This window comes from Tursiops truncatus, chromosome 1, assembly GCF_011762595.2.
Source record: "Tursiops truncatus isolate mTurTru1 chromosome 1, mTurTru1.mat.Y, whole genome shotgun sequence".
Taxonomy (NCBI): Eukaryota; Metazoa; Chordata; class Mammalia; order Artiodactyla; family Delphinidae; genus Tursiops; species Tursiops truncatus.
Window position 1 is genome coordinate 89849631 of NC_047034.1, and position 16803 is coordinate 89866433.

The window sequence follows — 16803 nt, forward strand, 5'->3', positions numbered from 1 at the left end:
CCCTTTAATGTAACTTCCATTAGTAATATTATTGTAGTATTACCCTGTAAATTAAAATGAGATCAAGACTAAGAGAGCCACTCTTTAATTAAGGTACTGGCACACTGCACTCGTCTATTATTCACTAGAGAAAATCACCCTGATTTACTGAAGCAGGACATCCGTAAGTCAGAATTAGTCCATGAAGATTATTAGGTTTATTGAACAATGTAAGTAACATGGAGTTGCTGAGATTGCCAACGGCCTTATGTCCTCTTTTTCCTCCATTATCTTAATAAATACACAATAAGAGTGAGTAAATGGAAGCAAAATATGTATGTAGCAAAAGAGGCATAAAATTTTTATGATGTGATTATAGTTGTCGACAATAAAATTGGTATCAGATGTGTCACATGCTAAAAAGAACATAAATGCTACATTAGTTTAATAACAATCAAAACTAGTTTTACACCAAATAATGCCAGTCAGTATAAAACATAAAGGCCATATACACGTGCACAGGAAGTAGAAAATTGGAATTCACAGTCAATTGTTTTTGTTTCGTAACTTAATATTTCAAGGTGAAAAAAACTTGTAGTATTATGTGTCCACTATTCTATGGAAATTTACCCACTTTCCCCAAATAACTCACGCCAATTCTCACATCATGGTGGGAGTGGTGGGGGAGTGACAGGTAGAAAAATATCATTATAATGATCAGACACAGACATGTAAAAGTAAGTTAAACATTGTAATCACATCAAGGATGGCAGAGGGCATGGGCTGAGGGAAGCAAAGACAGTTATATTTTGGAAAGTTTATATTTATGATATTCTTGAAAAGAAATTTTAGTACCTTCTTTTAGAGATCATCAAATCCTTATTATTCACTATGTAGGAAAAAGATGACTCAGGATTTTAACCCAACTGAAATTTTCAAGTGTATATCAGCTTCTTTGCTGAAAGGGCTGTGAACCAGGCAATAGCTCAACAGTTCCCTTAGTGGCTCCATCTTCCTTATATAACTTAGAAGCTGGAGATATGCCCGAGCCATCAGGCCTTGCTTCTTTAGTCCCTCCCTTAAGACTAAAAATACCCCAGCCATCTGGTACCTAGCACAGTACATGCCAGCATCAGTTTTGCCCTGAGGAATTTGGACAGAGTTTGGAGGTGACAGAGTGGAACCTTATGGAAGGGGTTCACCTCTATTGGACCTTTCTCTTTTGCCCAGCTGCTTCTTCACCAGCTTTCAGTTGACTGGTGAACAGGAAAAGACAGTGGAGGTGAGTCCCAGAGAAGGGAGGAGGGCTCCTCCAAACTCCTCAGAACCATTGAAATACAGTTGAAGGATACTACTAGGATGAAGGATAAAAGAAAAATGATAAATCTGGTGGGATTCTACATTTCTAACATGGCATCTTTAAGTGACAGTATGTCCGACTCCAATAGAGAATGCACCAAAATGCTTTTAGCTTTAAAGTGTATTTCATACTCTCTTAAGTAATCAGAGGAAACAAAAATGAATATCTAATAACAGACATAAGCCCAAACAATGTTTATTTTCCAGCCAAAAAACATCACAAGACTGCCTTTTTTATAAGTGAAAAATGAGTTTTAGGGGAAGTTGGGCTATAAGGATTTTGGCTTAGTTTAAGGATTTCTCAAACTGTAAGTAAGCTGACCTAGATGATTCTACCTAACAATATAGATCACACTAGGATTCAAATTCACATCTCAGCTTATTAATTTTGATATTTATTCTTGTAGATAAACAGAATGCTTGTTACTTTGTTGTGGTATGCTATTGTTAATAATATCAACATCAACTGTTTTTATATATTGTATGTTCCCAAGAATAAGATACTGGAAACTGATCTTTTGCTAAAATATTCATGAGTACAATAGCTGCATTTTATTATAAATCACAAACTCATATGAAACATCATAGCTCCACACTGCTCTCATGTCATGCCCTGGTCGTATATGAACTCTAGAACACACAAGCTCAATATTGAACCAGTGCATATTTCTCTCAGAAATATGATTTTGCTCTAAAGATATTTTCATCAAACTTCACCAAACCTTGGTTAAAAGTTTTAAAAGAGGCTCCATAGCTAAAGATTCTTGACTCCTCCATGAGAAACATGAAGCCAGAACAAAGCTGAGAGTAGGTGGCCATCAGTTCCTGCTGTTCTCCATAAGTCAGATTCCATAAGGTAAAATTCTGAAACCTTTTCTACCTTACCGAGGTCATGCCCACCACCCCATTCTGCGTGCCCACTCTGGCTCTCACTTAACAGCAGTGGCCACTTCTTCCTTCTAGTGCACAAGTGTACCAGCACCATTATTAAAGGTGGTTTGAGACAACTCTCTGAAAGCCCAGGGAGTCTCAACACTTCTCCAGTCTCTGAGGACTAAGCTGCCCTAAGGGATTACTGGAAGCCAGTAATCAATGAATCTGGACTTATTTGTTTAGCTTTTATGATTAACTAGACCTACATGATGTATGTACTGTTTACATTCTTATCCTCATATATTTTGATTTAAAGCTCTCTTGGCATTTTTAGAATGATTATTGCTTTGCTTCACATTTCCTTTTTTCTTTTCCTCAATGTGCTCTATACTCCACTCTTACCTTTAGTTTTCCCAACTCATCATCTCATGCTTCAACTCCTGTCAGATGGCTATTCTGGTAGCATACCACACTTAAAAATCTGGTTGAGAATCTCTGTGTTGGTGGTCCTCGTTCTCATTATTCAAGTTTTTCATTTAAATGTCTTCAAAATCCTTGGAAACTTGCTCAATTGTGTCTCTGGTATATTATCAAAAAAAAAATATGCCTGACTGGGAGCATGAATGCATTTGAACTCTGGTGCATCTGTAATTGACTGACAAAATGAAGGTAGCCTGAGTCAGGTTCATATTTTAAACGATAGTATATCCTTTTAAGATAATAACATTCAAGAACCTGAAAAGTAGAGCTTGCCCCTCATTAATAAATGCAGTGTATTTCCTAAATGCTTTCGGTTCTGATTTAATAAATGTAAAGAGATATAACTTTCATTTCTGGAACTTTTTTGGTACGATATAACAAAACATAATCAGAGAGTTGAACCATGCTGAAACTCTCTCTTGCATTCAAAAACAATAGTAAGATGTATGTTTTGTTTTTCAGTCCCTTTTACAGAGCAGCTGGCTTTGTTCCCCTGGCTTCGTTACCTTAAAGACTTAAACCACCCCCTGACCTAGTGAGTTCCTTGTTCTCAAGTAAGATGCTTTTTTTTGGCCTCTGGTTTAAATTCTAAGAAATCCTGCCAGGTTCAGGTTCAGTGACAGCAACTCTGGGATCACCAATTACTGCTGAGTTAGAAGGGTCTCAAATGCCTCAGAACCTACCTCTAGGCTGGCGTTCCTGAGAAAATGTTACAGTAGAAAGGGACAAATGTCACTCTACAGCTGCAGGAGCAGCAAACTGGCCTTTTCTTTGGACACACCCATTCTCATTCAAGTCAGACAGTTGTTTTCTTACCTTCCATGAACCTTTATGTCTGAGATGGCGTAGAAGTAGCGTGCCAAGTGTAGCTCGTCTACAAATATTTCCCCAACGGCAGGTCTCAAAAGCCTTATCCTCAGGTCTGTGACAGTGAAGAAATCTCTGAGTTTCTTGGTTGTATCCAGTTGTCCGTAGAGGGAAGCCATATTGCGTAGCCAAGGTCCGGCAAAAAACGCGAACCTATCTTTGATTTCAAAGTGGATTATTTTGCTGTTGGTCATATACCCTGTGGAGTACTCTTCGGTGCAAATGATTTCTAAGACCGTATGCTGTGATAAATCCTTCACGGATTTAGGATCCATGTGGAAAGCATCTAAGCAGTCTGTGGCATAATACTGATAGGGCTGCCATGTTCGTCCATAATCAAGAGATTTCTCCAGGATCATTTGGTCTGGACGCCCCGATTCAAAGGTAATAACTATGTTGTCTGTGAGCTCAATAGTTTTGCTCCAAGACAGAGTGATGTTAACCTGGAGAGGCTTGGGATACTCTTTCCAAGTAGCAGACTGCCAAAATGTAGAGGGATGTCTTCCTTCAAAATCAAACATCAGCTCAGGTGGATGTGCCAGCTCCGGGGTACTTGCATCACACTCATTATTGCACATGTAGGGGTTGCCCTATGGAAGAAGAAGAAAAGAGGGTGCATCAGAACACTGGTTTGACACAAGTCTTGCCATATTGCTGTTGCTGAGTGGGAGGCTAGGAGAAAAAGAAAAAAACAACAACAACCTGTTTGCAGTAATCATTTTTATTTGCCTTAACTGGATTCTCCTCTTTAATAGCTTAAAAAAAAAAAGAGGCAATATGGTAATTTTCTTGTCTTATTTCCTCCCATGGTCTTTAAGAAATGAAAACAGTTTATTTATCCCATATGTGTTAGACCCATAATGTGATCTCAGAAGCACAAAGACACTGAGCAACTGTCTAACAGCTCAATACCTCCGCATCCTCTTAGAAAGATGTTATAGAAAAGCAAGGAAATTCCTCCATGCCTCAAGGACATTCCTCAAGAGCACAATTTTTTAAGAAGTCATTTTTCAAGTAAAGCTTTAGAATTAGCAATGAACCGTAGATACCTGTGTCCTGTTTGGGAAACAATACCCCCATATGACATCCAGCTTCTTTTTGCTTCACCTCAAATCCATCATACTTAACTGGGTCCCTGCTTCATAAAGCTTGCTTTTAAAGCATTTACTTTGCTCACCACAAATCATTAAAATGTGGTACACTACAGGCTCTGGGGCTTGGTCCCAACATCTGCCATCCTATTAGCTAGAGGCAAGGGGATTGCTCAGGGTGGGGGTGTGCTCCAACTTATCAGGACAGGAAAATCCAGTACTTAATTAGAAGGTTTTTGCAGAGAATCACTGCCACTTGATGTATTACTCTGTGCCGGCCCACGGTCAGCTCTCTGTGGATGTTAGCCATTATTATTATTTTCCCTCACACAAAGGCTAATTCCTTCACAGTCTACTCTAACAAGAAGCTGAAAATAAGTCTCCTTGTCATATATCACAACAAGTTATAACACCACTTATGCGAAACTAAATGGCTGCTCTCAGGTTTCATTGGTAGACTGATTCTATGGCAAACAATTGGCTCCCAAATTTTGGGTTATTTTGTGTTTTAAAAAATGGTATCATTTGGAGCCAACAAGTCAGGTATTTCTCTATTACCCTGTACTGGGTAATTATAAGCATGAATGGGTGAAAGAATTGATCCTCTGACATTGTCCTTAGGCTTTCTCTTGTAATTACAACTAGATTTTTTCTTTTTTCTTTTTCATGAACTGAGACCTTTTCATCATATCTGCAGGATGCATGAGCTGGGTCTCAAATAATGAATTTACACTTCAGACATTAATGCTCAGTTACCAGCTGACTCCTGCGAAATGTAAGACGAACATTGGAGACTTGCTTTGGCCTCCCTAGAGGCAACTTTGTCCTGCCTAGTCAGCCAATACTTCCACTCTCTCTTTTCCATTAATGCAACTGAATCCTAAAGCTGGCAACAGGTTTGGGGGTCTGAGTGTAATTGAGATGGGGTAGGAGAAAGGAGAGAAGGTACATTATTTGAGGACCAGAAATGTTTTAAAAATACATTCAAGGCATCAGTGATAATGGAAATGTTTCTGTTCTCTCTTGAATTTCAATTCCCTATTCTTGATCCCAGCATCTGTGGCACTATTTATAGTATCCCACTCATAGTGAGCCAATGGGGGCAAAATAAGTTTCTGTTCCAGGTGGAATAAATCACCAAATTTATTATTATTTAAACTCTCTTAAGCATACCAGAGAGCCAAATGCAGAGCTCTGCAAACTGGCAAAGGCTTTTTATGGAGGGCTATAAATATTGTGGAATCTGTCAGGATTTATAAATTCTAAATATATGGAAATGCACATTTTACTGGAAGGGGTCAGATTTACACAAATCACACCTTCATGTGAAATTTACTGGAAAAAATATGGTCACTTCAAAATCTGTCAGCATGTGGCCATCTGCACAATCATTAACTTGGATGCTACCACCTTTCTCCTGACAAAAGCATCTTCATCTGAGGTCAAGGGTATTGAAACACAGGAAATCAACTCTGCGGGATACACCAAAGTGAGTTATCAGACATTTGTATTAAGCCTTGTTGAAATATAGCATTTCCTTGATCTCTGCTTAGATACACAGAGCTCCTCAGATGGGGACAGGGTCTGTGACAAAAAAGGAGGCACAGCTAGCTGACTCTGGGTGTGGGTCAATACTAGGAAACCTGTCTTAGAAAATATGCTTAAAGATATCTATTTAAAAAGCACTCGTTTCTACATTTGATAAAAGGTGTTGACGATACTCAGCGTTTATTTAGCACTTATAGATCATTTACTTTACATACATTATCCTGGGTAATCCTTTTCATCCCTACCTTACGTAAAAGTGAGGCATACAGACGTGTTAAGTGACTTGTCCAAGGTCATATAACAGAGTGAGTAAGGAGTGGAGCCGGAACCCACTTTTCCTGCACCTGACCTGGCCCATTCAACTCCTAAGTCAATGGAGTTCCCTATGATGCAACCTAGTCTTGGAAACAAGAGTTGGCTGGTAGAGCAGAAGAGCCTACGACCAAATGAGTTTGGAAAACACAGCCTAAGGTCTTCTTGCCTTGGAGAGCCCTAATGAGCATTATCATACCTCTGAGATGCCTTGACGTTAAGAACCTTCCTTAGCTTCGTATACTACCTAGTTTCAGAAACTGATTTGACCATGGAACCCCTTTTTGTTTTAGTAACCCCTATTTATATACCACATAAGTATAGATTCCTGGAGAGCATCCTTTAAGATTCTCTGCTTTGTATTACTCTTAAAATTGTAAACATGTGGACGGATGCCAAACAACAGGGCACAACCCAAAGTTTTAATTGTTTAATGAAGACAGCCACATCCAGCACTGTTTGCTTTTGTTCCAGAGAGGGACACCCTTCCACTTGGGCTGAGAAGACAGCCAGACCAGGATAAATGCTTACACCTACATCAAGTTGTCAGCCATCAAAACGCATGCCAGGAAAAGGGGAAACTTTCGTTTCTTTGCAATGATCTGGTAGTTTAAGCTTCATGTATTCAATAATTATTTATTGACTGCCTACTGTATTATTATATTTAAGGCACTTGTCTTGGCTCTCAGGATACAACAGTAGAAAAATCCAAATCCTTGCTTTTAGCAGAGCTTCTGTCTTAGTCGGGGAGAGATGCACTAAAAAAACCAGATATATAATGCTTTATAATGTTACATGATGATAACTGCTATACAGAAAAATAGAGCCAATTAAAGGGGAGAATGCTGTTAGAGAAAGGATACTGACTGTAATTTTATATTGGGAGGTCAGAGAAAGTCTTGCCTGGAGAATATGACATTTGAGCAGATTAAGAACAATTCCCAGTTTACACAGGAGATAATCAGAGGTTGACCAAAATGACAGTTTTGTCCTTCATCTGACTCTACTCCTAGTGATAATTTCAGCAGCATAACAATTTATTGAAACTGATGAGTAAACAAATCATTTCAAATGAAAATCTACACCAAATGACTGTAGATACCAAAACCCAAACAAACAAACAAGAAATTGAACTATTCTTATTTAATAGCATCCGTGCTCTTTTAGGAGATTAATGATTTGATGGCCATTAACATAACTTACTGAGAGATAATGACATTGAGAGAAAATTAGCAGAGGAAAAACAAATCATTCTGGTTCCCTAAGAAGAAACCCTGCATGCTGGGTGAAAGAGAAAAAAGAGGAAAAGAAGAAAGCCAAAGCTGAAAATCTTATCATTCTAGAAAGAGAAAGCTGGAGGTGAGATTATATGCTAAAATATTTAGTGTAAATATTTCATACGGGTGTGATCTGTAGTACAGCACTGTCGTTACAGAGAATTATCAATATGAAAACAATTGCTGTTAAAGGATTAGATTAATTAAAATTTCAACTACTTCAACCACACCCTAAATCTCTCTAATACCAGCAACAATAAAATTTATATAAGAAAAATAACTTCCTCCTACTTGTGAAAGCAAAGAACACTTCTTGTTGCTAAATCTAACAGATTCAGGCATTAGCAAATGTAAGCATTATTTTGTGGCCAGCAGGCAGCCTTAAATAGATCTTAATTTAAGTCCTACAAGCAACAGATCCTTAGCTGATTGTCTATGGACAAAGCAGAAAATATTTATGACTGTGCTGATAATATTTATACCATTAAGAGATGCCTAAATAATTAAACAGATATTGCTGCTAAATATTTCTATAACAATAAGAAGAAGATTGTTATGTTTAATTTCATTTAAAAAATAATGTAATATTTTACCACTGGGAGAACTGAAGTTAGTTATTAATTAGAACTTTGTAGCCAAAGTGCAGTGTTATTATTCTTCTTTAACGTCCTTTCAGAACTTAGAGGGATAAATAAAATTTTAGATATGTTCGTACTGTTTCTATGGACAGAAGTGTCTTCCTTCTGGTGACACTTTGAAAAGAACATCCTTTCACCTAAGATCTGCTAGATCCTTCAGAGTTAAAAAAGAAAATCCTATATAAGCAGTATATAGTGTAATACTTGTGGTTCCTACCATCGTGAACTTGCTTTTCCAAGCTTTACCTATTGGCAAAATATTGGTAATGACAGTTGGAACTACAGGGAATTCTCATGGGAGATCTGTTACAAACTTGTAAGTTACATGCCAAGCAGGCATGTAACTTACAAGTGGCTGTGAGAAGCATTTGAGTTAACACTTACATAGATTGTGAAAAACACTGAGACAGAGCTGCCTCCCAACCATTTGCATCTGGCTCATCCTTGCTTGTTTTATTGGTAAGGGACAGTAAGGAAAAAAAAAAAAGACACAAAGGCAAGGGGAGCAGAAGCTTTATTCTGAGATAGCACTCCAGGCCTGTTCCCACTGTGACTTTGAAATGGACATCACTATGGCTTTGCCAGTGCAAGGCTTTCGAAGGATGAAGAAACCAGTAGCACAGTCCACTGCTCACCTCTCAGACAGACAGACCATGAGCAACATGCTTTAGCTGCTAGGCTGGGCTACCGCCTTCAGGAGATGGCTTTTTCTCCTCTTTAAATACAGCTCATTGGGAGCCAACCAAGCAGGACAGTTTCTGGGAGGCTGATGATTGACCTCTTTATATCAGAGGGGTAATTTTTGGTTGGAGGGACCTCCACTCCCAGTCCTTTCTTGGAACTTCTAGATTTTTTCTTGGCTCTAATAAAGGGGAAAGGCCCATCCTTTATGAATTTTCAGATGAAACTCAGACTACTCTGAGTATGGAAGCTGATGTTCAATTACTCATGCTGAGGTGCCCTTTTCAGGCCTTACAACTTTGTTACTGAACTAAGGGAGAACAGAGAGAAACCAGACCCAGAGGTAAGAACAATCCAAGAGAGTGGGTATCTTTCCCAGAAATCTGAAAGATAAATATCAATGCCACCAATACTGAAAAGCCTTGATGACCACAGCTATGGGGATAGACTCTATATATCCTCAGATGAGAAAGGCCCATACAGCAGTGTGTTTCCATTTGTCCATTGTATCTTTGGAAACAAAGGGCACCGATCTCTTCAAATGGCACTGCAATCTCACTTTGTAACCTGCCCTATTGATTGGCATGTTGGGTCCCAATGTAGGGCATATACATGGTAACAGCATAGCCTGAATATTTCGGGACTGACCCAACTAAAATATTCTGAAACTGGTGTTACAAAAGTACCTATGTATTTGTCAGAGCATGAATCCTAACTTTTAGTTTGGGAAATATGGCCACTCTAAGAATGACAGAAAATACAGAATTTTGTTTTTGTAACTCTGAAGTTAAAAACCTACTACTCCATCTTCTAATGGAACCCCTTGCTCATCACAAAGATTCCTCCCTGCCATAGACACAGCCTTAAGGCCTGACTGAAGCTGTTGCTTGTTTCCATCTACTCGCTGACAATACTAACCATGTGTGGACTTTTTTACTCCCATAAAGATGGGAGGGCTTCACTTTTCTACAACAAGAATGCTAGAAGCCGTATCACAGATTACAAGCCAGAATAGACACCGGTGTAAATCCCCACAGAGAATTATGGTTAGGATTTTCAAACTGGTGAGGGCTGCAGAGGTCAAGAAGACCAAGTTTCTGAGAAGGAGCCAATAAAAGTCTAAAGCCACAAGCCACAAAAATGGATTCCTACATAGCAATCGAAATCATTACTGTGTATGTACTGAAGAAGAAATATTCATAGAATCAAGTGCGTTCAAAAGTGACTATCTGCAGAAAACACTGTAGTAAGCTGACACTATTGTAATTGGTAGGACAATGGCTTTTTAAAATTTATTTTCTTAATAAACATTCCTTAAAAATCTTTGGTACAGTATTTTGCCTTATAGATAGTCTCAAAATAGACCAGAACACAGACACTTAAATGTTAATAACACAAAGCTGAAGCAAGCTGTCAGCAGTCTCAGTTAAAGTAATTTGAAAGAAACAAGGTGAATAAACTACCACCAAGGTAGGAATGTTCTGCATCCTGATGCCATCATGCATTGTGAGGATTAGTTTGAGCATTTCGAGTCCTGAAAGATCAGATTTGATTCGCAAAAATTGCTTCCTTTTTCTCTCACATGAGAAAGTAAGTCCAAGATCTGCTTGATATCCATCTTCTGAAAACCACCAACTTTAAGAGAGTATGGGAAGACCAAAGCATCCTCTGTTGAAGTGATCAATTAATCACAAGAGGCAGGAAGGTACCTTCCCAGTGTGACACTCAAACGTGATTGTGTTTTGGTGTGTCTATTCTGATTTCTCATAGTCTTTATTTCTTTCAAATGTCTCTCTTCCAAGTTCATTAGTTGTTTACTGGGTACCATTGCTATTTTTAAAGTATTGTGAAAAACACAGAAATAATACAATAAAATATTTGCAATTTAGTAGTGAAGTTTAGACCTAAACAAGCAACAATCACATGTTTCTCACATTGGTTACTCATGCTCTCAGGGAGAGCATCAGGTGTCCTTGAGGGTAAACAGTGTCACTAACAACCCTATACAACTTCCTGGAGTTTCACCCCTTGGTACATAATTAAACATATTTTTATACTAAAAACAGAATTTTATGGAGTAAGATGCAAAAATAAATGTGCAAGTGTTTTTAGGAAAAGATACAGAGACATTTCAAGCTTGGAGCGGATTTGGATGTAGGTGTCAAAGCCCACTGAACAAGAGTATGAAAGAGGAGGAGTCGGGGGGGCTCAGCTGGGTGATAATTTACTCTACTTCACCACCCTTCCTGCATATGATACTTCATCCAAACCACCCTGCAGTGGTTGCAGCACCACTAGCCTTATCAAGGCTGAGAATTGTGATTTAAACTATCCCAGCATCAAATCCCAGTCTGAAAATATTTGCTGGTCTCCACCCCTATGGTAATCCAAGTAGTATTCTTCACACACTAAAATCTCCATGTTTTATTTTTTTTCAGACTTTAAATATAATGTTTTTAATATTTAAATTAATGCAATCTTATAGTAGAGTTATTATCCTATTATTTTATTACTGTTATTTTTTATTGGCATATAGTTGCTTTACAATATTGTGTTAGTTTATATTGTACAGCAAAGTGAATCAGCTATACATATAGATACACCCCCTCTTTTTTGGATTTCCTTCTCATTTAGGTTACTACAGAGCACTGAGTAGAGTTCCTTGAGCTATACAGTAGGTTCTCATTAGTTATCTATTTTATACATAGTATCAGTAGTGTATATATATCAATCCCAATATCCCAATTCATCCTCCCCACTTTCCCCTTGGTATCTATACATTTGTTCTCTACATCTGTGTCTCTATTTCTGCTTTGTAAATAAGATTGTCTCTACAAATTTTTTCAGATTCCACATATACGTTAATTAACATAATTAACATACGTTAATATATGATATTTGTTTTTCTGACTTACTTCACTCTGTATGACAGTCTCTAGGTCCATCCACGTCTCTACAAAAGACCCAATTTCGTTCCTTTTATGGCTGAGTAATATTCCACTGTGTATACGTACAACAGCTTCTTTATCCATTTCTCTGTTGATGGACATTTAGGTTGGTTCTGTGCCCTGGCTATTGTAAATAGTGCTGCAGTGAACATTGGGGTGCCTGTGTCTTTTTGAACTATGGTTTTCTCTGGGTATATGCCCAGTAGTGGGATTGTTGGGTCATATGGTAGTTCTATTTTTATTTTTTTTAAAAAGTGAAATTGTCATTCTCCTTCCACCAAGTCATAATATATACTATGTATGCAATGGCATATAAATTTTAAGTTGTATAAGAAATACCTGGTGAGTGCAGTCCCTACTCATCAGGAATTCTTTTTCAATAGATTGGGTTGCAGATCCCCTCTACACCACACTTTGATAAACACTGGTATATTGTTTATTAAGAGCCAAGGCAGATCTGGGTTAGGTCTGCCTAGGTTTGAATTCCAGCTCTACCATTTAACTATTATGTAATTTTGGTCAAGCTACTTGACTTTTTTGAGCCTTGATTTCTCCTTCTTTAAATTCATATAATAATATGTACTCCATGATGTTAATCTGAGATAAAATTACATAATGCATGTTAAGTGTTTAGCATCTCCTTGGCAGGCAATGAGTGCTCAATAATTAGTAGCTAGCTTTAAACATGCTCCTCCCCCTGTATTCCTTGACACTGAGAATGACACCAAATTCTTCTATTTCCCAAGTGGGAAACGTGGGAATCATTTTATTTTATTTTTTCTTCAGTCTGTTCACCAGCCAAGTTCTCTACATGCAACTCATCACCAGAGCTTTGTTCACACTGCCAATGTTGTCCTTAGTTTTTAAAAATATTTTAAATATTTAAAAAATATTCTTCTCCTGAATTACTGTAATAGCTTCTTTGTTTTTTTAACATCTTTATTGGAGTATAATTGCTTTACAATGGTGTGTTAGTTTCTGCTGTATAACAAAGTGACTCATCTATACGTATACATATATCCCCATATCTCCTCCCTCTTGCATCTCCCTCCCACCCTCCCTACCCCACCCCTCTAGTTGGACACAAATCACCAAGCTGATCTCCCTGTGCTATGTGGCTGCTTCCCACTAGGTACCTATTTTACATTTGGTAGTGTATATATATCAATGCCACTCTTTCACTTCGTCCCAGCTTACCTTTCCCCCTTCCCATGTCCTCAAGTCCATTCTCTACATCTGCGTCTTTATTCCTGTCCTGCCCCTAGGTTCTTCAGAACCATGTAATAGCTTCTTAAATGCTCTCTCTTCGTATTATATTGTCCTCTTATAATCTATTCTCTACATAGCTCCTACAGTAATCTTTCTAAAATCCAAACCTAACTGTATCATGCCCCCTCTTAAAGGTCTTTAACAGACTTCCCCTTACCTTCAGGAATATAATGCAAATTCCTTAGCATAGCTTGTAAGGTCCTTCAAGATTTGGCCTCTGTATTTTTTATTTTTTTACTCACTCATATTCACACCTCTTGAGTCAATTGTACCAACCTATGAGTATATGTGTATATACAGGGGACCATATGCATTATCATACGATTAATCATATTAATTCCAATTGTTTATTTTTATGTCTCCTCCACTAGAGTTCTATGAGAATAACTGGTACATAATAAAGTTTATCGATCTAAAGAAAATAAGGAAAGCAGAAAAACAGGAAGCCAGGGAGGAAACAGGATAAATTAAGTAAAGTATGGAATAAGATGGGAGGGATTTGCCCATAGGTTGGTGATTTGGGATCAAACCGATAACCAAGCTTAAAGAACTTCCTAGCTCCCTAAGTTGTAGATGGAATTTGTTTGATGTAATACACTGTGTAAAAAAAAGAATAAATCCAAACAAAAAACAAAGAGTCCATCTCCAAGTGCAGTATGCCTGTGTGTATGATTGATATAGTTACTGGGACTTCTGGTGAGGCTGGAGGACAAAGACAAATAGCATGAGCTGCAGTTATGTCCCAGTCCTTTCCTGGTGTTCATTTGATCTTCATTTTTCTCCATCAGCCACAGCAGTATTTCTCCTAGTGGCTTTAGAGCTGAAGATCTCTCTTCCTTATCCCATCTTGTCTTTCTTATCCAACCCACAGCATCCTTCTGAGTTTACAGGAGTCGCTAAATACCAAGAGCTTTATTTATTCTTGGACAATTATGGAAAACTAAATAAAATTAGGAAGGAAGAAGCAGCAAGTGAGGTGGTTGTAATTTAAAAAAAAAAAACAGGCATGGAAGTGCCTCAGTAATGCAAATCCTTGAAAGAATGTAAAATGTGTAAGGTGGAAACTGGTGGACAAAAAGAAAGTGCACATATTTTGCTGGAAAAGAGGGAAGTGGTCTCTGTTTATTGTGCTACTGCTTAAATGGCTGTCCTAATTAAAGAGATCCTGAAAATTCTACCTGGGCCCAGAGGTTGATTCTTAAGAAACTAATGAAGCTTATACCTCAGAGCCACTCAGTTACACAAGCTGCTTCTCAGGCCTTGTACCTAATTTTGTGTTTACATTTTTTGCATTTCTCTTTTTAAAAAAGGGTTCCAGAACTGCATAGGCTCTAGGCTCTTAAAACCTGGTCTCGCCACTGTCTGGGACACAGGTAGTATATTTTAGGGCTTGCTAAACTAAAACAACTCTTCTTTCTTCCTTCCTGTTCCTTCTTTTCATTTTCTTTTTTTTCACTAAGATGCTCTATTCTCAGCATTTCCAACCTTGAAATACATTTTCTCTAAATCCAGTTTTCTTGCCCAAGTTCATCCCATTATATACATGGTTCATACCATATTTATATCTATGAATTAAATTGATATATCAATATTTATTACATTTATAATAACCACTATTTCATTATAATGTGAATGTATTTTATTCACATCAACAAATATATAACTCTCTTGGTGTATTACCAACAATAAACATAATCTTCATTTATTTGTAAGGCTGGAGTGGCTGTTAGTTTACCAGAGCCACTATCAGGAACCAAAACAAGTTAAATGACAAAAATTATTAAGCATTTCTCATGTGCCAAGCATTATGTTGATGTTATAGATTAGCTTATAATAAGGTTGATTCTTCCTTATCAGCTGTAACGTAGCAGCAAGACAAAATTGGAAAGATGTATCATTTTGAAAATAAAACATTTTATTATAGAGGGCTTTTATTTGGGTAGGTTAAATAAAAATGAATTGTCTAGTTTTCAGAAAATATGTGCAAAAATTTATTGTTAAAGAAAGGTATAAAAGTTATATAGTCATTATGAAGGATTTAGAGGAGGCAGAGTGCTGGCTTTCAAAGATGTCTCAGGTTTGCATAGGTGAAGAAGACATTCTCTTTTTGGAATGGAGAAGGGATCAATGATCCCTGAACACCTTTTATGGTTAGGAATTGTGAGAGGGGCTTTATATTTGTCATCTCATTTAACCCTAACAATTCCCTATGAGGCAAATATTATTCTAATTTTACAGATGAAGAAACTAAGGTTCAGATATGTCATGGAACCTATTCAAATTAAGTATCTGTAAAGATGAAAATGAACCTAATGTTTGATAGTCCAAGGCATGAGCTGTAAGGTAGTGGAAGATAAGTTTGAACGTACCATGTGAAATTGATTTTAGAGAGCACTGAAAGCTGGGTAGAAGTGTTTGGGTTTGATTAACTGGAAAACAGAAAGTCGTTTGTGGTTTTTATAGCAGGTATCTCATACACAGCTTTCTTCACTGGTTTTCCAGATTCCTTTCTTGAGAAAACAAAAGGATCAAGTTGAGTCCAATATTAAGAGTAATCTTAATGTTAAGAGTAATCCTGTTCAAGTCATGAAGAAGAATCAAAAAGTAGGGTTCAGTCAGAATTCTAGAAGTGGACATGCAAATAATCCTGGACATATCTTATTCATCTCTGTATCCTGCATAATTCCTGGCACACAGTAGACAGTCAATAAATGATGATCAAACAGATGAATATAAAGCAAGTTGTTTTTGTAATTAGCTTTTCTGTTTAACACAATATGAAAATTCTCAAAAATTGAGGAAGCAACTCTATATTTTCTAATGTCCTCAACTCTCTATATGCTACATGATTGCTTCTAGAACAGCAGGCAAAGAAGACTTTTCTCTTTATTTAGAGAGACACTGCCCAAATCTCAAACATTAGTTCATACTTCACTTCCAAATCAAGGTCTTATTGTGAAGCCAGAAAGGATTCAAAACTGGCCTAGAGTTAGGTGGGTCTATTTCCACTGACGTCTAGAACAGGGACTGAGACATCCTTAGAAATAGTGGAACGTCATGATAACTACCGTGCAGGATATAATGAAAGGGAGAATAGATGACGTAGGGAGGTAAGCTAGGAGGTAGCTTTAATTAACTAGGTGTGAGAACAAGGAACTGCACTAAAGTGAAGAAAATGGTGATGCAAGATTCTGCAGGAATTAGATTGATTGGAAGTGGAGAAAAAAGGAATAGAAAGAATCATTGGTGACACCAAGGTTTAATGCCTGGAAGAGAGTGAAAATGTTGGTAATAAGGTATCTGTCTACAACTAGTATAAGATTGACCCTCTATTACTGCCTATCCCAGGAGAGTTCCATTTGCAAAATGCTAGTTTGATATCTAATGTTACTGAAAATCAAGAAAATGCCATAGAGATTTAATTCATAATGTTCAACAAAACATTCTAAAGTTCTCCATCCTCATTTCTCTCTAAATATCT

The 16803-nt window shown here is 37.5% G+C and overlaps 1 protein-coding gene across 2 annotated transcripts in view; it reads right to left on the reverse strand.

The window, feature by feature from the left end:
* NTNG1 (netrin G1) overlaps positions 1-16803 on the reverse strand; it is a 330849-nt gene that overhangs the window by 152672 nt on the left and 161374 nt on the right. For both annotated transcript variants that reach the window (XM_019920067.3, XM_019920065.3), the window contains exon 3: positions 3508-4148. In XM_019920067.3, coding sequence (XP_019775626.1) covers positions 3508-4148 — 641 coding nt within the window. The remainder of the gene's footprint in view (positions 1-3507; positions 4149-16803) is intronic.